At 48.8% G+C, this 23,568-nt stretch overlaps 1 protein-coding gene across 6 annotated transcripts; it reads left to right on the top strand.

Annotated features, from left to right (window-relative positions):
* Positions 1-4,504: 4,504 nt before the first annotated feature.
* fer (fer (fps/fes related) tyrosine kinase) lies at positions 4,505-23,447 on the top strand. Of its 6 annotated transcripts, none has more exons than XM_072371458.1 (20): positions 4,506-4,679; positions 7,554-7,682; positions 10,333-10,446; positions 10,535-10,708; positions 10,805-10,904; positions 10,987-11,170; positions 11,757-11,894; positions 11,984-12,103; positions 12,254-12,376; positions 12,458-12,659; positions 12,745-12,843; positions 15,588-15,797; positions 16,827-16,949; positions 20,684-20,740; positions 20,839-20,957; positions 21,500-21,594; positions 21,688-21,811; positions 21,897-22,051; positions 22,132-22,254; positions 22,331-23,447. In XM_072371458.1, exons 2-20 carry the CDS (start codon positions 7,614-7,616, stop codon positions 22,465-22,467), a joined length of 2,466 nt encoding a protein of 821 aa, XP_072227559.1. In that variant the 5' UTR covers positions 4,506-4,679; positions 7,554-7,613; the 3' UTR covers positions 22,468-23,447. The 6 variants fall into 6 exon arrangements, 5 of the variants coding, with proteins under 5 accessions (XP_072227559.1, XP_072227558.1, XP_072227557.1 ...); XM_072371457.1 differs by having other exon boundaries at positions 10,333-10,464; positions 15,594-15,797; XM_072371456.1 differs by having other exon boundaries at positions 10,333-10,464; positions 15,591-15,797.
* The last annotated feature ends 121 nt before the right edge of the window (positions 23,448-23,568 follow it).

The following is a 23,568-nucleotide window of genomic DNA, read 5'->3' as shown; positions in this document are numbered from 1 at the left end:
CTTCACGAGAAACTGAATGAAAAGGAGAACCTCAGCTTCATGAGAAACTGAATGAAAAGGAGAACCTCAGCTCCACGAGAAACTGAATGAAAAGGAGAACCTCGGCTCCGTGAGAAACTGAATGAAAAGGAGAACCTCGGCTCCACGAGAAACTGAATGAAAAGGAGAACCTCGGCTCCACGAGAAACTGAATGAAAAGGAGAACCTCGGCTCCACGAGAAACTGAATGAAAAGGAGAACCTCGGCTCCACGAGAAACTGAATGAAAAGGAGAACCTCGGCTCCACGAGAAACTGAATGAAAAGGAGAACCTCGGCTCCACGAGAAACTGAATGAAAAGGAGAACCTCGGCTCCACGAGAAACTGAATGAAAAGGAGAACCTCAGCTTCATGAGAAACTGAATGAAAAGGAGAACCTCAGCTTCATGAGAAACTGAATGAAAAGGAGAACCTCGGCTCCAGGAGAAACTGAATGAAAAGGAGAACCTCGGCTCCAGGAGAAACTGAATGAAAAGGAGAACCTCGGCTCCAGGAGAAACTGAATGAAAAGGAGAACCTCAGCTCAGTGAGAAACTGTATGAAAAGGAGAACCTCAGCCCCATGAGAAACTGTATGAAAAGGAGAACCTCAGCTTCATGAGAAACTGTATGAAAAGGAGAACCTCAGCTCAGTGAGAAACTGAATGAAAAGGAGAACCTCAGCTCCGTGAGAAACTGAATGAAAAGGAGAACCTCAGCTCTGTGAGAAACTGAATGAAAAGGAGAACCTCAGCTCCAGGAGAAACTGAATGAAAAGGAGAACCTCAGCTCCACGAGAAACTGAATGAAAAGGAGAACCTCAGCTCCATGAGAAACTGAATGAAAAGGAGAACCTCAGCTCCATGAGAAACTGAATGAAAAGGAGAACCTCAGCTCTGTGACAAACTGAATGAAAAGGAGAACCTCAGCCCCATGAGAAACTGAATGAAAAGGAGAACCTCAGCTTCATGAGAAACTGAATGAAAAGGAGAACCTCAGCTCCAGGAGAAACTGAATGAAAAGGAGAACCTCAGCTCTGTGAGAAACTGAATGAAAAGGAGAACCTCAGCTCTGTGACAAACTGAATGAAAAGGAGAACCTCAGCCCCATGAGAAACTGTATGAAAAGGAGAACCTCAGCTTCATGAGAAACTGAATGAAAAGGAGAACCTCGGCTCCAGGAGAAACTGGATGAAAAGGAGAACCTCAGCTCAGTGAGAAACTGTATGAAAAGGAGAACCTCAGCTCCATGAGAAACTGAATGAAAAGGAGAACCTCAGCTCTGTGAGAAACTGAATGAAAAGGAGAACCTCAGCTTCATGAGAAACTGAATGAAAAGGAGAACCTCGGCTCCAGGAGAAACTGAATGAAAAGGAGAACCTCAGCTCCATGAGAAACTGAATGAAAAGGAGAACCTCGGCTCCAGGAGAAACTGAATGAAAAGGAGAACCTCGGCTTCATGAGAAACTGAATGAAAAGGAGAACCTCAGCTCCATGAGAAACTGTTTGAAAAGGAGAACCTCAGCTCCATGAGAAACTGAATGAAAAGGAGAACCTCAGCTTCATGAGAAACTGAATGAAAAGGAGAACCTCGGCTCCAGGAGAAACTGAATGAAAAGGAGAACCTCAGCTCCATGAGAAACTGAATGAAAAGGAGAACCTCGGCTCCAGGAGAAACTGAATGAAAAGGAGAACCTCAGCTCCATGAGAAACTGAATGAAAAGGAGAACCTCAGCTCCAGGAGAAACTGAATGAAAAGGAGAACCTCAGCTCCGTGAGAAACTGAATGAAAAGGAGAACCTCAGCTCTGTGAGAAACTGAATGAAAAGGAGAACCTCGGCTTCATGAGAAACTGAATGAAAAGGAGAACCTCAGCTCCATGAGAAACTGAATGAAAAGGAGAACCTCGGCTTCATGAGAAACTGAATGAAAAGGAGAACCTCAGCTCCGTGAGAAACTGAATGAAAAGGAGAACCTCAGCTCCAGGAGAAACTGAATGAAAAGGAGAACCTCAGCTCCGTGAGAAACTGAATGAAAAGGAGAACCTCAGCCCCATGAGAAACTGAATGAAAAGGAGAACCTCAGCTCCGTGAGAAACTGAATGAAAAGGAGAACCTCAGCTCCACGAGAAACTGAATGAAAAGGAGAACCTCAGCTCCACGAGAAACTGAATGAAAAGGAGAACCTCAGCTTCATGAGAAACTGAATGAAAAGGAGAACCTCAGCTTCATGAGAAACTGAATGAAAAGGAGAACCTCAGCTTCATGAGAAACTGAATGAAAAGGAGAACCTCAGCTTCATGAGAAACTGAATGAAAAGGAGAACCTCGGCTCCAGGAGAAACTGGATGAAAAGGAGAACCTCAGCTTCATGAGAAACTGAATGAAAAGGAGAACCTCAGCTTCATGAGAAACTGAATGAAAAGGAGAACCTCAGCTTCATGAGAAACTGAATGAAAAGGAGAACCTCAGCTCTGTGAGAAACTGAATGAAAAGGAGAACCTCAGCTCTGTGAGAAACTGAATGAAAAGGAGAACCTCAGCTCCAGGAGAAACTGAATGAAAAGGAGAACCTCAGCTCTGTGAGAAACTGGATGAAAAGGAGAACCTCAGCTCTGTGAGAAACTGTATGAAAAGGAGAACCTCAGCTCTGTGACAAACTGAATGAAAAGGAGAACCTCAGCTTCATGAGAAACTGAATGAAAAGGAGAACCTCAGCTTCATGAGAAACTGAATGAAAAGGAGAACCTCAGCTCCACGAGAAACTGAATGAAAAGGAGAACCTCGGCTTCATGAGAAACTGAATGAAAAGGAGAACCTCAGCTCCATGAGAAACTGAATGAAAAGGAGAACCTCAGCTCCATGAGAAACTGAATGAAAAGGAGAACCTCAGCTTCATGAGAAACTGAATGAAAAGGAGAACCTCAGCTCCATGAGAAACTGAATGAAAAGGAGAACCTCGGCTCCAGGAGAAACTGAATGAAAAGGAGAACCTCAGCTCTGTGAGAAACTGAATGAAAAGGAGAACCTCAGCTCCAGGAGAAACTGAATGAAAAGGAGAACCTCAGCTCTGTGAGAAACTGAATGAAAAGGAGAACCTCAGCTCCAGGAGAAACTGGATGAAAAGGAGAACCTCAGCTCTGTGAGAAACTGAATGAAAAGGAGAACCTCAGCTCCAGGAGAAACTGTATGAAAAGGAGAACCTCAGCTTCATGAGAAACTGAATGAAAAGGAGAACCTCAGCTTCATGAGAAACTGAATGAAAAGGAGAACCTCAGCTCCGTGAGAAACTGAATGAAAAGGAGAACCTCAGCTCTGTGAGAAACTGAATGAAAAGGAGAACCTCAGCTCCAGGATAAACTGGATGAAAAGGAGAACCTCAGCTCCAGGAGAAACTGAATGAAAAGGAGAACCTCAGCTCCAGGAGAAACTGGATGAAAAGGAGAACCTCAGCTCCAGGAGAAACTGAATGAAAAGGAGAACCTCAGCTCTGTGAGAAACTGAATGAAAAGGAGAACCTCAGCTCCAGGAGAAACTGGATGAAAAGGAGAACCTCAGCTCCAGGAGAAACTGAATGAAAAGGAGAACCTCAGCTCCAGGAGAAACTGGATGAAAAGGAGAACCTCAGCTCCAGGAGAAACTGAATGAAAAGGAGAACCTCAGCTCTGTGAGAAACTGAATGAAAAGGAGAACCTCAGCTCCAGGAGAAACTGGATGAAAAGGAGAACCTCAGCTCCAGGAGAAACTGGATGAAAAGAAGAACCTCAGCTCCAGGAGAAACTGAATGAAAAGGAGAACCTCAGCTCTGTGAGAAACTGAATGAAAAGGAGAACCTCAGCTCCAGGAGAAACTGGATGAAAAGGAGAACCTCAGCTTCATGAGAAACTGAATGAAAAGGAGAACCTCAGCTCCAGGAGAAACTGAATGAAAAGGAGAACCTCAGCTCTGTGAGAAACTGAATGAAAAGGAGAACCTCAGCTTCATGAGAAACTGAATGAAAAGGAGAACCTCAGCTTCATGAGAAACTGAATGAAAAGGAGAACCTCAGCTTCATGAGAAACTGAATGAAAAGGAGAACCTCAGCTCCATGAGAAACTGAATGAAAAGGAGAACCTCAGCTCCATGAGAAACTGAATGAAAAGGAGAACCTCAGCTCTGTGAGAAACTGAATGAAAAGGAGAACCTCAGCTCCAGGAGAAACTGGATGAAAAGGAAACTGTTTAAAACCATGTGAAAAAGTCTCTTCTTGATCTGAAAGGAAACAACATTCTGAAGTGATCATGGTTCTGGTCTCCGGCCTGGTTCGTGATCCCGGGAATCTGAACAGGTCTGTGGTCCGGTTCTGTGGTTCTGGTCGGGGTCCAGGTCTCAGAGTTCACAGAGAGGTGATGAAGGTCGCGTTTCACACAGTTCGCACTGACTGTCACGTGACTTCTTCCACCCTAATGAAGCTGGGACAGACCCCCTCCCATCCCTATTTTCCGTTTCCCGCGGAAGCCCCTCCCTGTTAGCTGTAAGCTGTTAGCCCCAACAGCCTGACGGCAGGAAGAGAAGCCGGGAACGGAGGAGAAAAACACGGTGAAGAGGAAGAAATGAGTCTGGCGGAGCAGCTCAGAGGACCGCGGTGACCGGACAGCGAGTCTCCCGCCGCATTTACCCGCTTCCAGGTACGTAAAAGCGGTTAAAACTGTCCAAGAAGTAAAAAAAAAACAGCGAGCCCCCTCCCGACCGTCCCACTCCTCCTCCTCTCGCTGACTTTATCCTGTCTTTATTTACCGGAGAACCGGGTCGGGAACGGAACACAGACAGTCCTTTGTGACACTTTGTGTGGTTGTCTCGTTTTAAAGCCGGTTTCAACAGATTTCAGTCGCCTCCTTGTTTTCCTGGAGCTCCATTACAAACTTCATAGCCGCACTCATCCTGTGAGCATGCTAGCTCCACTTTCCCTTGATTTCAACGAGGACTGCGGCTAACGTTAGCTTAGCTTCAGTGTCACACCTGCGAAAGGAATTTAAAGGTTCAGCGACACCGAGCGGCCTGAAAACAGCCACAAAATACATTTTATGAGTTTTCATGGTTCATGGAAAAACGACCGGATTGCGTTTGAAAAGTTTTGTATTATGGCTGGAAAGTTTATGAATGCGTCAGGAGAGTTTGAGTCTTTCCCGAAAGGTTTCTGTAATTTCAGAACAACAGGAGCTTCATCAGAAGGAGGGAGAGCTGTGTGGGTTACTTAGTGCTTCGTGTCTGGGTTAAATGTCAGAATCAAAGATTATCTGAGGAAGTTTCAGACAGAAATGAGTGGAGTTGGTGGTTCGATCAGATTAATTATTGATGGGACTCCCGGGGTTTGGAAACTGAAGCATGAAATTTAAAGCTTCAGATCAGCTTCCAGAAAGACCGGTCGGGGATGATGTCTCAGCTGACCTCAGCAGGTTGGGAAACACCTAAATGCATCTCCGGCTACGTTCACACTGCAGGTGCAAGTGACCTGAATCCGATTTTTGGCTTATATGTGACCCTGATCTGATTTGCTTTTGACAGTGTGAACTGCACAAGTTGCATTGAATCTGAATCTAATCAGAATCGGGCTAATTTTAAATGTGGTATTGAATCAGATATGTAACTGATTATTTATTTATTTATTTATATATATATTTTTTTAATGGACCACAATCTGAACAGCCAGGTGCATTTAATGCGACTTTGACGTCATTCTGACCCGCGCTGCACTGTTTTGTAAATTGATGACAAATAAAGTTTTTTGAAAAGAGAAAATAAAGTGTGCCACAGATAATAACGCAAACAGAGAACTTTGCAATGCCAAACAGGTTGTCCAAGGTACGGTAACCCGCCCCCGGTGCCCCCCCCCCCCCCCCCCCCGAACATCACGTCTCCTCTAGAAAGTCTCGGGAGAGGCGCTGACATGTGATGAAAGGTTTTCCTCCACATTCTAAAGTTCTGGAAGAATTCTTGCTCCGTGTAACCAGCGCCGCAGACCATAGTCCTGGTCCCACCTCTCCGGGCTCCGACGCCACATCCTGGTCCCACCTCTCCGCCACATCCTGGTCCCACCTCTCCGGGCTCCGACGCCACATCCTGGTCCCACCTCTCCGGGCTCCGACGCCACATCCTGGTCCCACCTCTCCTGGCTCCGACGCCACATCCTGGTCCCACCTCTCCGGGCTCCGACGCCACATCCTGGTCCCACCTCTCCTGGCTCGGACGCCACATCCTGGTCCCACCTCTCCGGGCTCCGACGCCACATCCTGGTCCCACCTCTCCGGGCTCCGACGCCACATCCTGGTCCCACCTCTCCGGGCTCGGACGCCACATCCTGGTCCCGCCTCTCTGGGCTCCGACGCCACATCCTGGTCCCACCTCTCCGGGCTCGGACGCCACATCCTGGTCCCACCTCTCCGGGCTCCGACGCCACATCCTGGTCCCACCTCTCCGGGCTCCGACGCCACATCCTGGTCCCACCTCTCTGGGCTCCGACGCCACATCCTGGTCCCACCTCTCCGGGCTCCGACGCCACATCCTGGTCCCACCTCTCCGGGCTCCGACGCCACATCCTGGTCCCACCTCTCCGGGCTCCGACGCCACATCCTGGTCCCACCTCTCCGGGCTCCGACGCCACATCCTGGTCCCACCTCTCCGGGCTCCGACGCCACATCCTGGTCCCACCTCTCCTGGCTCCGACGCCACATCCTGGTCCCACCTCTCCGGGCTCCGACGCCACATCCTGGTCCCACCTCTCCGGGCTCGGACGCCACATCCTGGTCCCACCTCTCCGGGCTCCGACGCCACATCCTGGTCCCACCTCTCCGGGCTCGGACGCCACATCCTGGTCCCACCTCTCCGGGCTCCGACGCCACATCCTGGTCCCACCTCTCCGGGCTCCGACGCCACATCCTGGTCCTTCGCTGTGCGGCTGTTGCGGTTATTGCTCCGTGTAGCCGTCAGTAACACCTGCAGGTTCTTCCTCCTTCGGGATGTCACTCGCTCACAGATTTGCCGGCTGCCGCCACACATTATTTTTAGCATTTAGCCGTACAGTCCAGCAGCATCGCTGCTGTTGCCATGGTTCCTTCAGTAAACACCAATGTGGCAGGTCTGTGGGCGTGATGTCATCAATGATCAACTGCTGCGGGTCACTTCAGGAGCGTGAGCTGTTCACACAGGAATCCGTAGACGGACCGCATTTAAAGATGTGAACAGCCAAACAAAAAATAGGATTTGAGCAGTAAATCTGAATTATGCATTAAGACCTGCAGAGTGAACTAAAACTTCTGATCACATGACTAATCATTTGGTGACAAATCTGATCAGGATTTAGTGCAACTTTAGAACCGAGCTTATGAACCAAAGCTGAGTGACGTGATCGAGTTAGATGGTCACGGTCCACTTAGATGTTCCGGTCTTGTTAGATGATGCAGTCCTGTTAGGTCCAACAAAACCAACTGAATGTTCCAGAAATCAGCTGCAAGGTCAGACAGCCGTCTCCAGACGCCGTTTTAACTCCACCTCTCTGTTCACAGAGGATCATGCAATCATCCCCAGCACACCCCTGCTGTTAGAGACACAGACTGAGATCCGGAATGGGGTTTGGTCGGGATCTGAGGAACTCCCACGAGGGGCTGCTGAAGCTGCAGGACTGGGAGTTAAAGGTAGGTCACAGAAGCTCCTCCCACTGTTGGTAACCACGATAGGGACCACAGTCGGCTGATATGTGCTGAGTCCCATGACACCCCTTTAAAACCAGGTGCTGGTTCTGGGCGAGTTTAGCTTCAAAACCAAGAAGAACTGGTTTGATATTCCACCACAGACCTGCATCGTTAGAGGCCGGAGGCGGCGAAGCAGAACTTCCTGTCAGTTTATAGCTGTGTGTCGCCCTCTAGCTGCTGGAGACGGTGAAGCAGAACTTCCTGTCAGTTTATAGCTGTGTGTCGCCCTCTAGCTGCTGGAGGCGGCGAAGCAGAACTTCCTGTCAGTTTATAGCTGAGTGTCGCCCTCTAGCTGCTGGAGACGGTGAAGCAGAACTTCCTGTCAGTTTATAGCTGTGTGTCGCCCTCTGGCTGCTGGAGGCGGTGAAGCAGAACTTCCTGTCAGTTTATAGCTGAGTGTCGCCCTCTAGCTGCTGGAGGCGGTGAAGCAGAACTTCCTGTCAGTTTATAGCTGTGTGTCGCCCTCTAGCTGCTGGAGGCGGCGAAGCAGAACTTCCTGTCAGTTTATAGCTGAGTGTCGCCCTCTAGCTGCTGGAGGCGGCGAAGCAGAACTTCCTGTCAGTTTATAGCTGTGTGTCGCCCTCTAGCTGCTGGAGGCGGCGAAGCAGAACTTCCTGTCAGTTTATAGCTGTGTGTCGCCCTCTAGCTGCTGGAGGCGGCGAAGCAGAACTTCCTGTCAGTTTATAGCTGTGTGTCGCCCTCTGGCTGCTGGAGGTGGCGAAGCAGAACTTCCTGTCAGTTTATAGCTGTGTGTCGCCCTCTGGCTGCTGGAGGTGGCGAAGCAGAACTTCCTGTCAGTTTATAGCTGTGTGTCGCCCTCTAGCTGCTGGAGACGGTGAAGCAGAACTTCCTGTCAGTTTATAGCTGCGTGTCGCCCTCTAGCTGCTGGAGACGGTGAAGCAGAACTTCCTGTCAGTTTATAGCTGCGTGTCGCCCTCTAGCTGCTGGAGACGGTGAAGCAGAACTTCCTGTCAGTTTATAGCTGAGTGTCGCCCTCTAGCTGCTGGAGACGGTGAAGCAGAACTTCCTGTCAGTTTATAGCTGTGTGTCGCCCTCTAGCTGCTGGAGACGGTGAAGCAGAACTTCCTGTCAGTTTATAGCTGAGTGTCGCCCTCTAGCTGCTGGAGGCGGCGAAGCAGAACTTCCTGTCAGTTTATAGCTGTGTGTCGCCCTCTAGCTGCTGGAGACGGTGAAGCAGAACTTCCTGTCAGTTTATAGCTGTGTGTCGCCCTCTAGCTGCTGGAGACGGTGAAGCAGAACTTCCTGTCAGTTTATAGCTGTGTGTCGCCCTCTAGCTGCTGGAGGCGGCGAAGCAGAACTTCCTGTCAGTTTATAGCTGTGTGTCGCCCTCTAGCTGCTGGAGGCGGCGAAGCAGAACTTCCTGTCAGTTTATAGCTGTGTGTCGCCCTCTAGCTGCTGGAGGCGGCGAAGCAGAACTTCCTGTCAGTTTATAGCTGTGTGTCGCCCTCTGGCTGCCGGAGGCGGCGAAGCAGAACTTCCTGTCAGTTTATAGCTGTGTGTCGCCCTCTAGCTGCTGGAGACGGTGAAGCAGAACTTCCTGTCAGTTTATAGCTGTGTGTCGCCCTCTAGCTGCTGGAGGCGGCGAAGCAGAACTTCCTGTCAGTTTATAGCTGTGTGTCGCCCTCTAGCTGCTGGAGGCGGCGAAGCAGAACTTCCTGTCAGTTTATAGCTGTGTGTCGCCCTCTAGCTGCTGGAGACGGTGAAGCAGAACTTCCTGTCAGTTTATAGCTGCGTGTCGCCGTCTAGCTGCTGGAGACGGTGAAGCAGAACTTCCTGTCAGTTTATAGCTGCGTGTCGCCCTCTAGCTGCTGGAGACGGTGAAGCAGAACTTCCTGTCAGTTTATAGCTGCGTGTCGCCCTCTAGCTGCTGGAGGCGGCGAAGCAGAACTTCCTGTCAGTTTATAGCTGTGTGTCGCCCTCTAGCTGCTGGAGGCGGCGAAGCAGAACTTCCTGTCAGTTTATAGCTGCGTGTCGCCCTCTAGCTGCTGGAGACGGTGAAGCAGAACTTCCTGTCAGTTTATAGCTGTGTGTCGCCCTCTAGCTGCTGGAGGCGGCGAAGCAGAACTTCCTGTCAGTTTATAGCTGTGTGTCGCCCTCTAGCTGCTGGAGACGGTGAAGCAGAACTTCCTGTCAGTTTATAGCTGTGTGTCGCCCTCTAGCTGCTGGAGACGGTGAAGCAGAACTTCCTGTCAGTTTATAGCTGTGTGTCGCCCTCTAGCTGCTGGAGACGGTGAAGCAGAACTTCCTGTCAGTTTATAGCTGCGTGTCGCCCTCTAGCTGCTGGAGACGGCGAAGCAGAACTTCCTGTCAGTTTATAGCTGTGTGTCGCCCTCTAGCTGCTGGAGACGGTGAAGCAGAACTTCCTGTCAGTTTATAGCTGTGTGTCGCCCTCTAGCTGCTGGAGACGGTGAAGCAGAACTTCCTGTCAGTTTATAGCTGTGTGTCGCCCTCTAGCTGCTGGAGGCGGCGAAGCAGAACTTCCTGTCAGTTTATAGCTGTGTGTCGCCCTCTGGCTGCTGGAGACGGTGAAGCAGAACTTCCTGTCAGTTTATAGCTGTGTGTCGCCCTCTAGCTGCTGGAGACGGTGAAGCGCTTCATGACGCTGCGGGTGAAAAGCGATAAGGAGTACGCTGCCCTGCTGCTCAGCATGACTCAGCAAACGGAGAAACAGGAAGCTGCAGACTACGTCAGTACTGTCAGCAAGGTGAGCTGCTCACCTGTTGGTTGGGTGGGGCCCAGCAGGTGACCCAGTCTGAGTGTGTATGTCTGTTCAGTCGTGGTCGCAGGTGATTCGCCAGACGGAGGCATTGGGTCGAATAATGAGGAGCCACGCCGATGACCTTAATTCGGGTCCTCTGCACCGCCTTGCCACGCTAATCAGAGACAAGCAGCAGGTGAAAAAGAGCTACCAGACTCTTCATCAGCAACTGGAGAGCCACAACCACAAGGTATGCTGGGAAAACTCTCCTCTGGTTTCATGCCTGTCACATGACCTGTTTACTATCACTGCTGCAGGTGTTGGTACAACTCCTTGTTGTTGCTAGGTAACCAGGAGTGACCTGGAGAAGCTGAAGGTGTCGTATCGTCAGCTGAGCCGTGACGCAAACAATGCCAAAGAAAAGTACCGAGATGCTCTGGCCAAAGGTTAGTGTTTCACAGTTTGTTACTGACCTGTGGCTTCATCTTCGCTGACCCCTCCCCCTCCGTTTGTTTTGTCCAATCACAGGCCGGGAAGCGGAGCGTGCCCGGGACCGTTATGACAAAGCAACAGCTAAGCTTCACAACCTTCATAACCAGTATGTGTTGGCAGTCTGTGGCGCTCGAACGCAGCAGGACGAACACCGATGCCATGCGGCGCCTGCGTTGCTTGACGCGCTGCAGAGGATGCAGGAGGACATGACGCTCGCCCTGTGAGTCAAATGACCGCCCTCTGAATATCTGAACCCTTGTAGTATTCTGGAGGAGTACCGTGAGATGCTTTTGTGTATTTTCACAGTAAAAGTATTCTGGAGGAGTACTGTGGGATGCTTTTGTGTATTTTCACAGTAAAAGTATTCTGGAGGAGTACTGTGGGATGCTTTTGTGTATTTTCACAGTAAAAGTATTCTGGAGGAGTACTGTGGGATGCTTTTGTGTATTTTCACAGTAAAAGTATTCTGGAGGAGTACTGTGAGATGCTTTTGTGTATTTTCACAGTAAAAGTATTCTGGAGGAGTACCGTGAGATGCTTTTGTGTATTTTCACAGTAAAAGTATTCTGGAGGAGTACTGTGAGATGCTTTTGTGTATTTTCACAGTAAAAGTATTCTGGAGGAGTACTGTGGGATGCTTTTGTGTATTTTCACAGTAAAAGTATTCTGGAGGAGTACCGTGAGATGCTTTTGTGTATTTTCACAGTAAAAGTATTCTGGAGGAGTACTGTGGGATGCTTTTGTGTATTTTCACAGTAAAAGTATTCTGGAGGAGTACTGTGGGATGCTTTTGTGTATTTTCACAGTAAAAGTATTCTGGAGGAGTACTGTGAGATCAGCAGTCTGCTGACGGAGGAGATTGTGAAGGTTCATCAGGAGATCTCTGCGGCTGTTCAGCAGATCGATCCGCTTGCTGAGTACCAGCACTTCATTGATGCCTACAGGTCAGTCTCTATCTCTATTCCCAGTTGCCGTGATAACAATCTCTCCATGTCCTTGTTGCCCATGATAATGGTTTCTGTCCTTCTTCAAGGTCTCCGGAAAGTCCGGAGGCCAGCGTAGAGTTCGATGGGTCCCTGTTGGAAGAAACGGACAGCATCCCGGCCAATGAGATCCTGTGGAACACACTGACGGCCGACAGCCTGCACGCAATGTGAGCCCCTTCAAAATAAAAGTCAGCAGACTGCTTTCTGCAGCCCCCACAGTAAAAGTAGCAGGAAGCAGTTTACTCCTGAAGTCTCCTGAAGCAGCGCTCCCGTTTGGTTCTGCTGATTGGTTGGTTTTATTCTTTAACGGTTTGCAGGTTGTCGTCAGCGACGGAGGAGCTGGCCCTGACTCAGCAGAATCTGCAGACAAAGGAGGCGTTAGCAGACGACCTCGATGCCAAAATTCAGACGAGTCAGCTGAGTGCTGAGAGGAAGAGCGAGTGAGTGCTCGGGGGCGGAGCCAGAAATGAGTCTCTCTTTTCTTGTCCTGACTGTCCGTGTATGTCTCTCGCCCTTCTCAGCTGCGTCTTGTTGCTCAGTCAGAAACTCTCCCTCCTCGAGCTCCGTCACGCCGTCCAATCGCTGCGTGGTTCTGAAGCCCGCCTCCTTTCTCAGAAAGCCCTACTGGATGCCAAGATGGCCGCTGCAGTTGCGTCGCCACCCCCGCCGCCGGCTCCCCCCGCCCTTCAGTATGAGGATGACGCCCGCTCCGTTGGCTCCACTGTGAATATTCATTTATTGATCAATTATCAGGTTCTATCATCTTTTGAGTTTGCGGGAGGGGACCTGTGTGTTTGTGTGCTTTCAGGACAAAGTGAAGGAGAGGAGCTCTCGCTTCGACACTCTGCGCCTGTCTCTGAGTGGGATGATCCGACATCCTAAAGCCATGCTGACCTCATCCACCTCGGTAAGATCGAGGTCGTGGGACCGTCACCAGACCTCATCATTAAACTCTGATCTCACCAGAATGAGCAGATTTCCATGCATCGTTCTGACTAGAGAAACCTTACGTTTGGTCAGAAGCTGCTTCAGAACAGACGTGGGCTCCATCGGCTTATTCTTGTCCGTATTCTGCATCATGTGTATGAACTTTGTTTTCAGTGTAATCTTCACACAACCTTCACTGCAACATCACTGCTCGTCCGACATAATCCAGAAGTAGAAGCAGACGTTTGCTGTAGTGATTGGCCAAGACAAAATGTATGAAGAGAAAATGAGGGACGAAGTTGACCATCAGACACTTACATGACATTCCTGTACCAGTCCAACTGAAGCTGGATGTTAGGATCCATGTAAACATGTTAGTCTGACTCAAAAGGGTTCTGTTCTCTGTTGGACCCAAGCCTAGCGAAGGCAACCAACCGATTGCACCGAGACTTCTCTTTGATCCTGAGCTGCACGAGGCAACTGTAGAAAGAAAAAATTCCATTTTAACAGGAAGAAACCTCCATCAGAACTAGGGATGCACCCAACTGAAAAATTGTGGCCAAAGCTGAATAAAAATCAAACGCTTGGCCGAATACCAAATGTGGTTAAGTTTGTCGTTATTTAAAAAAAAAAAAATTGCATAAATAAAATACATTTTTAGAGATGATTTTCAAGGAAAGTAAATGTTTATTTAATATTCTAACATTTAAATATTCCTGTAGTTTCACATTTATATTAGCCTTGTATAACTGAGTATAACTCTGTAGGCCTTCAAACAAAACCTGCATTAGAAGTCCATTCCCAAAAAACTGAAGTGCATAAAAGTGGATAAACCCACAACAAATGAATTATTGTCCTTTTGGCACTAGTCTACTTAGTCACAGTAGGCTAATAATGTAAACAGAAGGTAAATCGGGTAAATCCCAGTCAGGGTGTGCTTGTGGTAACCTCCTACACGGACAGAGTGGGGCTGCTGGGACACGGAGAGCTTTCCTCTTTGCTGCTGCAGCCGTCTCTCCCTCATACTGAGCATGCTGCTCGGGGTGTTTGGCTTTCAAATGATTAATTAAAGCTGTAGTGCTAAAGGTCTTTGCAGAGGAATCTTCTCTTGATACTTTGGTTAAACACTCGTTGCTAACAGCAATTCTTTTCTTGCTCTCCGACACTTTAAAATATGTCCACTGCCAACACCTTTGTTTAAGTTTATCGCCTCACTGCACGTTGTTTGCATTAAAAAACGCGCCGCTAGTAGTCTATTCGGCCTGGCTATAAAGTTAAATATATACATTTAATATATATATATATATATATATATATATTCGGCCTTGTTTTTCACTCATTCCACAGAATACTGAATGTGGCTTATCTTCAGCACCTGATCATCAGCTGTTCATAGAGCATATGACCCCAAGTCCGTCATGTTCAGCCTCTGGTACCGGTCACCTCCTGTGGTACTGGCCACAGCCTCTGGTACCGGTCACTTCCTCTGGTACTGGTCACCTCTTCTGGTACCGGTCACCTCCTCTGGTACCGGTCACCTCCTCTGGTACCAGTCACAGCCTCTGGTATTGGCCACAGCCTCTGGTACCAGTCACAGCCTCTGGTACTGGCCACAGCCTCTGGTACCGGTCACCTCCTGTGGTACTGGCCACAGCCTCTGGTACCAGTCACAGCCTCTGGTATTGGCCACAGCCTCTGGTATTGGCCACAGCCTCTGGTACCAGTCACAGCCTCTGGTATTGGCCACAGCCTCTGGTACCAGTCACAGCCTCTGGTATTGGCCACAGCCTCTGGTACCAGTCACAGCCTCTGGTATTGGCCACAGCCTCTGGTACCAGTCACAGCCTCTGGTATTGGCCACAGCCTCTGGTACCAGTCACAGCCTCTGGTATTGGCCACAGCCTCTGGTACCAGTCACAGCCTCTGGTATTGGCCACAGCCTCTGGTACCGGTCACCTCTTCTGGTACCGGTCACCTCCTCTGGTACCAGTCACAGCCTCTGGTATTGGCCACCGCCTCTGGTACCGGTCACCTCCTGTGGTACTGGCCACAGCCTCTGGTACCAGTCACAGCCTCTGGTATTGGCCACAGCCTCTGGTACCAGTCACAGCCTCTGGTATTGGCCACAGCCTCTGGTACCAGTCACAGCCTCTGGTACCGGTCACCTCCTGTGGTACTGGTCACAGCCTCTGGTACCGGTCACCTCCTGTGGTACTGGTCACAGCCTCTGGTACTGGTCACCTCCTGTGGTACTGGCCACAGCCTCTGGTATTGGCCACAGCCTCTGGTATTGGCCACAGCCTCTGGTACCGGTCACTTCCTCTGACTCTCTGGTAGCTGTCAACTTCTCTGATGCTGGTGGTTTCCCTTTCAGGCAGTTGTCGAAGGCTCTAAAATGTCAAATCTTCTGCCTCTTTCACACATGTCCTTGTTAAGCTGCCATTATTCCTTTTTGTAAATCGTTCATGCCAAAAGGAGGGGGATTAGCCAAACATTTGCTGTGTCTTCACACGTGAAGCTGGCGGCGGGAATCAGCTTAGGACAACAGGGTGGAGCAACAAGTTCTGTGATGCCGATTTAAAGTTTGTAAGGACACAGGAGACAGGATAATTTGCCTCTTTTTCTAACCTGTCTCGCTGGCTCAGAGGTGTATCGTCATCGGATCCACTCGGAGACTTTTAATTCAACTGTTGCTAACTTCAGTTCTTATTCTGTTTCTCCCAGCAGCAGTTCTTTGATGTGATTCCTACATCGGAGCGCCCCTTAGCAGAGCAGGAGTGGTATCACGGAGCCATCCCTCGCACTGAGGCTCAGGAATTACTACGGCAACAGGGAGACTTCCTGGTCAGGGAGAGTCATGGTAAACCTGGCGAGTACGTCCTTTCTGTATTTTCTGACGATCAGAGACGCCACTTCATCATCCAGTACGCTGACGTAAGTATCCACACCCAACTCATAAACACACCAGTCCACTATGACCCAACCTGTCCACTATGACCCAACCAGTCCACTATGACCCAACCAGTCCACTATGACCCAACCTGTCCACTATGACCCAACCTGTCCACTATGACCCAACCAGTCCACTATGACCCAACCAGTCCACTATGACCCAACCTGTCCACTATGACCCAACCTGTCCACTATGACCCAACCAGTCCACTATGACCCAACCAGTCCACTATGACCCAACCTGTCCACTATGACCCAACCAGTCCACTATGACCCAACCTGTCCACTATGACCCAACCTGTCCACTATGACCCAACCTGTCCACTATGACCCAACCTGTCCACTATGACCCAACCTGTCCACTATGACCCAACCAGTCCACTATGACCCAACCAGTCCACTATGACCCAACCTGTCCACTATGACCCAACCAGTCCACTATGACCCAACCTGTCCACTGTGACCCAACCTGTCCACTGTGACCCAACCAGTCCACTATGACCCAACCAGTCCACTATGACCCAACCTGTCCACTATGACCCAACCAGTCCACTATGACCCAACCAGTCCACTATGACCCAACCAGTCCACTATGACCCAACCAGTCCACCATACGTTTGTGGGCACAGTTTTCAAGTGTCTTCTCTCACCAACTAACTAACCCCACCCTGCATCTGTTTTAGTTCTACGGGAAGCTGTCCTGATTTCTGTGTTGTCTTTTATTCAGCGGCACCTTCGTTTTACCTGTGTGGTTGGTTTAAGACCCTGTATGTTCACACCAAGCTTCCTAAAACATATGCATTCAAACAGGGTCTGAATGTTTAAGGTGTCCAAGTTCTTGTGCTGCCAAGAACTGGTCTGAACCTAAGAGTTCTGCTAGAACTCAACAGACACTGAGGGACTGATTATTTTTTATTCTAATCACATGATTAAGATGATGAACTGAAGGCACATGCACAGGTGTGTGCAGGGTCCCCCCTGCCTAACCCGACCTCTGTCTCTCTTTGGTAGAGTCAGTATCGCTTTGAAGGGACGGGATTCACCACCATCCCTCAGCTGATTGAACATCACTTTTCCACCAAACAAGTCATAACCAAGAAGTCTGGTGTTGTGCTGCTCAACCCTGTTGTCAAGGTAACCACCTGTGCAGCCAAACCCATGCACATGTTGAACAGTCGTAGCTCGTTTGGCGCGTGTTCAGGATCTTTTAAAGTCGTAGCTCGTTTGGCGCGTGTTCAGGATCTTTAAAGTCGTAGCTCGTTTGGCGCGTGTTCAGGATCTTTAAAGTCGTAGCTCGTTTGGTGCGTGTTCAGGATCTTTACGGTTGTAGCTCGTTTGGCGCGTGTTCAGGATCTTTATAGTCGTAGCTCGTTTGGCGCGTGTTCAGGATCTTTAAAGTCGTAGCTCGTTTGGTGCGTGTTCAGGATCTTTACGGTTGTAGCTCGTTTGGCGCGTGTTCAGGATCTTTAAAGTCGTAGCTCGTTTGGTGCGTGTTCAGGATCTTTACGGTTGTAGCTCGTTTGGAGCGTGTTCAGGATCTTTACGGTTGTAGCTCGTTTGGCGCGTGTTCAGGATCTTTACGGTCGTAGCTCGTTTGGTGCGTGTTCAGGATCTTTACGGTTGTAGCTCGTTTGGCGCGTGTTCAGGATCTTTACGGTTGTAGCTCGTTTGGCGCGTGTTCAGGATCTTTAAAGTCGTAGCTCGTTTGGCGCGTGTTCAGGATCTTTAAAGTCGTAGCTCGTTTGGTGCGTGTTCAGGATCTTTACGGTTGTAGCTCGTTTGGCGCGTGTTCAGGATCTTTAAAGTCGTAGCTCGTTTGGTGCGTGTTCAGGATCTTTACGGTTGTAGCTCGTTTGGAGCGTGTTCAGGATCTTTACGGTTGTAGCTCGTTTGGCGCGTGTTCAGGATCTTTACGGTCGTAGCTCGTTTGGTGCGTGTTCAGGATCTTTACGGTTGTAGCTCGTTTGGCGCGTGTTCAGGATCTTTACGGTTGTAGCTCGTTTGGTGCGTGTTCAGGATCTTTACGGTTGTAGCTCGTTTGGTGCGTGTTCAGGATCTTTACGGTTGTAGCTCGTTTGGTGCGTGTTCAGGATCTTTAAAGTCGTAGCTCGTTTGGCGCGTGTTCAGGATCTTTAAAGTCGTAGCTCGTTTGGAGCGTGTTCAGGATCTTTAAAGTCGTAGCTCGTTTGGAGCGTGTTCAGGATCTTTAAAGTCGTAGCTCGTTTGGAGCGTGTTCAGGATCTTTAAAGTCGTAGCTCGTTTGGAGCGTGTTCAGGATCTTTACAGTCGTAGCTCGTTTGGCACGTGTTCAGGATCTTTAAAGTCGTAGCTCGTTTGGTGCGTGTTCAGGATCTTTACGGTCGTAGCTCGTTTGGCGCGTGTTCAGGATCTTTATAGTCGTAGCTCGTTTGGCGCGTGTTCAGGATCTTTACGGTCGTAGCTCGTTTGGCGCGTGTTCAGGATCTTTAAAGTCGTAGCTCGTTTGGCGCGTGTTCAGGATCTTTACGGTCGTAGCTCGTTTGGTGCGTGTTCAGGATCTTTACGGTTGTAGCTCGTTCGGCGCGTGTTCAGGATCTTTACGGTCGTAGCTCGTTTGGCGCGTGTTCAGGATCTTTAAAGTCGTAGCTCGTTTGGTGCGTGTTCAGGATCTTTACGGTTGTAGCTCGTTTGGCGCGTGTTCAGGATCTTTACGGTTGTAGCTCGTTCGGCGCGTGTTCAGGATCTTTACGGTCGTAGCTCGTTTGGCGCGTGTTCAGGATCTTTAAAGTCGTAGCTCGTTTGGTGCGTGTTCAGGATCTTTACGGTTGTAGCTCGTTTGGCGCGTGTTCAGGATCTTTACGGTTGTAGCTCGTTTGGTGCGTGTTCAGGATCTTTACGGTTGTAGCTCGTTCGGCGCGTGTTCAGGATCTTTACGGTCGTAGCTCGTTTGGCGCGTGTTCAGGATCTTTAAAGTCGTAGCTCGTTTGGCGCGTGTTCAGGATCTTTACGGTTGTAGCTCGTTTGGCGCGTGTTCAGGATCTTTACGGTCGTAGCTCGTTTGGCGCGTGTTCAGGATCTTTAAAGTCGTAGCTCGTTTGGTGCGTGTTCAGGATCTTTAGAGTCGTAGCTCGTTTGGAGCGTGTTCAGGATCTTTACGGTTGTAGCTCGTTTGGCGCGTGTTCAGGATCTTTAGAGTCGTAGCTCGTTTGGAGCGTGTTCAGGATCTTTAGAGTCGTAGCTCGTTTGGAGCGTGTTCAGGATCTTTAGAGTCGTAGCTCGTTTGGAGCGTGTTCAGGATCTTTACGGTTGTAGCTCGTTTGGTGCGTGTTCAGGATCTTTACGGTTGTAGCTCGTTTGGCGCGTGTTCAGGATCTTTAAAGTCGTAGCTCGTTTGGTGCGTGTTCAGGATCTTTACGGTTGTAGCTCGTTTGGCGCGTGTTCAGGATCTTTAGAGTCGTAGCTCGTTTGGAGCGTGTTCAGGATCTTTAGAGTCGTAGCTCGTTTGGCGCGTGTTCAGGATCTTTAAAGTCGTAGCTCGTTTGGTGCGTGTTCAGGATCTTTACGGTCGTAGCTCGTTTGGCGCGTGTTCAGGATCTTTAGAGTCGTAGCTCGTTTAGAGCGTGTTCAGGATCTTTAGAGTCGTAGCTCGTTTGGCGCGTGTTCAGGATCTTTAGAGTCGTAGCTCGTTTGGCGCGTGTTCAGGATCTTTACGGTTGTAGCTCGTTTGGCGCGTGTTCAGGATCTTTAGAGTCGTAGCTCGTTTGGAGCGTGTTCAGGATCTTTAAAGTCGTAGCTCGTTTGGAGCGTGTTCAGGATCTTTAGAGTCGTAGCTCGTTTGGCGCGTGTTCAGGATCTTTAAAGTCGTAGCTCGTTTGGCGCGTGTTCAGGATCTTTAAAGTCGTAGCTCGTTTGGTGCGTGTTCAGGATCTTTAAAGTCGTAGCTCGTTTGGCGCGTGTTCAGGATCTTTAAAGTCGTAGCTAGTTTGGCGCGTGTTCAGGATCTTTACGGTCGTAGCTCGTTTGGCGCGTGTTCAGGATCTTTAAAGTCGTAGCTCGTTTGGCGCGTGTTCAGGATCTTTAAAGTCGTAGCTAGTTTGGCGCGTGTTCAGGATCTTTAAAGTCGTAGCTCGTTTGGCGCGTGTTCAGGATCTTTACGGTCGTAGCTCGTTTGGCGCGTGTTCAGGATCTTTAAAGTCGTAGCTCGTTTGGCGCGTGTTCAGGATCTTTACGGTCGTAGCTCGTTTGGCGCGTGTTCAGGATCTTTAAAGTCGTAGCTCGTTTGGCGCGTGTTCAGGATCTTTATGGTCGTAGCTCGTTTGGTGCGTGTTCAGGATCTTTACAGTCGTAGCTCGTTTGGCGCGTGTTCAGGATCTTTACGGTTGTAGCTCGTTTGGCGCGTGTTCAGGATCTTTAAAGTCGTAGCTCGTTTGGTGCGTGTTCAGGATCTTTACGGTCGTAGCTCGTTTGGCGCGTGTTCAGGATCTTTAAAGTCGTAGCTCGTTTGGTGCGTGTTCAGGATCTTTACAGTCGTAGCTCGTTTGGCGCGTGTTCAGGATCTTTACGGTTGTAGCTCGTTTGGCGCGTGTTCAGGATCTTTAAAGTCGTAGCTCGTTTGGCGCGTGTTCAGGATCTTTAGAGTCGTTGTATCAGCAGTTTCTTCTGATCAGCGAACATTCTTCTCTGGATGAGTTCCTTCATCAGCTTTAACTCTACAATGCAGTAAATGCACTGTTTCAGTATTTTCATGAAGTTAGATTTACAGGTCTTTGTGCAGCATTTAAACTAATTTTGAGGAGTTTCTTCAGTATCGTGTCAAAGAGAAGAGAACATCTTACAGATGTGCAGACAATCTTTGTACTGCTGAAAGCTGAACCTGGCTCTCTGTGCAGGACAAGAAGTGGATCCTGAACCATGAGGATGTAGTACTGGGCGAGTTGCTGGGAAAGGTGACCACACTTTCTGTTTGCCTCTGTTACCAGTCAGCTGACCTCTTTGTTTTTCTGCCTCAATGTCCCATCATGCCCCTCTGTCTGCCTGTTGCCAGGGTAACTTTGGCGAGGTGTTCAAAGGAACGCTCCAGCGTGACAAAATGTCTGTTGCCGTCAAAACGTGTAAAGAGGATTTACCTCCAGAGCTGAAGATCCGCTTCCTTGCTGAGGCCAGGTGAACACAAAAAAACGCTTTTACATTTTCATTTGAAATAAATAGAAATATCAAAAATACAGTAAAGATGTTTTTCAAAAAGTCTTTCCACAAAGACACTAGAAGTCTTCTGAATCAGCTTCATACTGTTTACTCTGCCTCAGTGGGTGACAGGTGGGCACACCTGGAGAGGTAGCCAGTCTACTGCAGGTCAGATAGAATCATTTAAAACTTAAAAAGATAAACTAACCTGGATCTGTTTGGACTGTGGAGGAAACTGGTGCCAACACACCAGACAATTCAGTTTATTTATATAGTGCAAAATCACACCAAGGCACTTCAATGATAGTCCAATTCAAGCCAAGTAGAGTTCAATTCAAAATTAATTCAATTCAAAATTAGTCCAAATCATACATACAAAGCCAATTTTAAAAAAACAATTTCCTAACCAAGGACACCAACGAATTGCACAGAAACTTCTCTTCAGTCCAGTTTCCTGTCCTGAGCGTGCCTCCATGACGAGGTTCAAAAGTTTCAGGCTGCCTTTCTGTCATTGGGTGCAGGATCCTGAAGCAATATGACCATCCCAACATCGTGAAGCTGATAGGCGTTTGTACGCAAAGACAGCCCATCTACATTGTAATGGAGCTGGTTCCTGGTAGGTGGAGCTTCAATCACTTCCTGTGTTGATTGGTTCTTGTTGGTCAGCATTCTAACAGGAGCATTTGTGACTGTTTGCTTCATCTGCCAGGCGGAGACTTCTTGTCTTTTCTGAGGAAGAAGAAGGAAGAGCTGAAGACGAAGCAGCTGGTTCGCTTTGCGGTGGATGCTGCTGCAGGCATGGCGTACCTGGAGAGTAAAAACTGTATCCATAGGTAATGCAGGTTCCCACAAGTGAGCCCTACCCTATGGCAGGTGACTGACACCATGTGAGTTTGTCTTTCTGAACCTGTGTCTCAGGGATCTGGCGGCGAGGAACTGTCTGGTGGGAGAACACAGCGTGTTGAAGATCAGCGACTTTGGAATGAGTCGCCAGGAAGATGACGGCGTTTATTCTTCGTCTGGACTCAAGCAAATTCCCATCAAATGGACTGCACCCGAGGCCCTCAATTACGGTAACACCTGTCCCCGACCTGTCACAGCTGTTCCACAGCTGTCCGTGACCTCTCTCTGACTCTTTGATTGGCTGCTGCAGGTCGTTACAGCTCAGAGAGCGACGTGTGGAGTTATGGCATCCTGCTGTGGGAGACTTTCAGTCTGGGGGTGTGTCCTTATCCGGGCATGACCAATCAGCAGGCCCGGGAGCAAGTGGAGAAAGGTTAACGCACACGGTGGCAGAATCGTTGTGACTTGATTAGCTGCAGCAACCAAGGAAACTGATGTTGTGGTTTCAGGTTACAGGATGGCCTGTCCTCAGCGTTGCCCTGACGATGTGTACAAAGTGATGCAGCGCTGTTGGCAGTACAACGCCGAGGACCGACCCAAGTTCTCGGAGCTGCAGCGAGACCTCGCCACCATCAAGAAGAAGTGAGGAGCCCCTCAGCTGCAGCACTTCCTGTTTTTTCATCTTTGGAGTGGGTGTGGCCTGAGTCATTCAGACAGGAACTGTTTTTTTTTTGTTCAATCAGCTTCCTCTGAGGTTCCTCTAGAGCAGTGTTTCTCAATCCTGGTCCTCCAGGCACCCCGCCCTGCATGTTTTCCATGTTTCGCTGCTCCAGCACACCTGATTCAGATGAATGGGTCCTCAGCTTTCTGCAGGGCTTACAGACCCGACCCATTCATCTGAATCTGGTGTGCTGGAGCAGGAAAACATGGAGGGCGGGGTGCCTGGAGGACCAGGATTGAGAAACACTGCTCTACAGGTGTGCATGTGATCGCGCACGGCTCGCCAGTCACATGACTAAGCCCATGATTCTGGGTTTCCAGGAGATGTTTGAACGGTGAAGATTTATCGAAAACTGACACCTCCAAATCCAAATCGAGCTGTAAACAAACGTTAAAAAAGGTAAATGAACACTAAAAGGGTAAACATGCTAATGTGTTCTTTTTATTTCGTTTAACAGTTTTTTTGTTTACTCAACTTTTTATTTATTGTTTAAAAAATAATTTTGATGGCTCCTTAACCCCACCCCCACTCTGTAACCATGGCAACAGTGTTTCTACTGGGGACCAAACACTACAGTTTATTTTATCTTTGTTGCTGTTTATTTGTATTTATTATTTTAATTGATTTCAGCCAGCTGACAGTCAGACCACGCCCACTCCTTTTTTTGTGATCCTAGGAAGTTCTTTGATGAATCAGAGTCCCACAAAAACTGAAATCCAACTGGTTGCCATGGTAACTGATATCAGCTATATTTCTTACGGTGTTTACAAATCACATAAAATGTGACTCCTGATTGGTTGACATTATTTCCTAGTCTGCATGAGGGTGTAGCCAAAGTTTGATTTCAGAGCTCAGAGCACCGCCTACTGTCACTGTAAATAAATTTAAATGTTTTTGTCTCAACACTAATCGTCTGTCTTTTATATTTGTTCACACTTGTTATGAAAATATTAAATCATTATGAAAATAAATTGTATGAAAAAAGAAGTCGAAGTCCTTGTTTGTTTATCAAATATTCAATTTTTT

Source organism: Leuresthes tenuis, unplaced genomic scaffold (assembly GCF_036924035.1).
Source record: "Leuresthes tenuis unplaced genomic scaffold, fLeuTen1.0.hap1 SCAF_19, whole genome shotgun sequence".
Classification (NCBI taxonomy): domain Eukaryota; kingdom Metazoa; phylum Chordata; class Actinopteri; order Atheriniformes; family Atherinopsidae; genus Leuresthes; species Leuresthes tenuis.
This window is presented reverse-complemented; position numbering and strand designations above follow the sequence as displayed.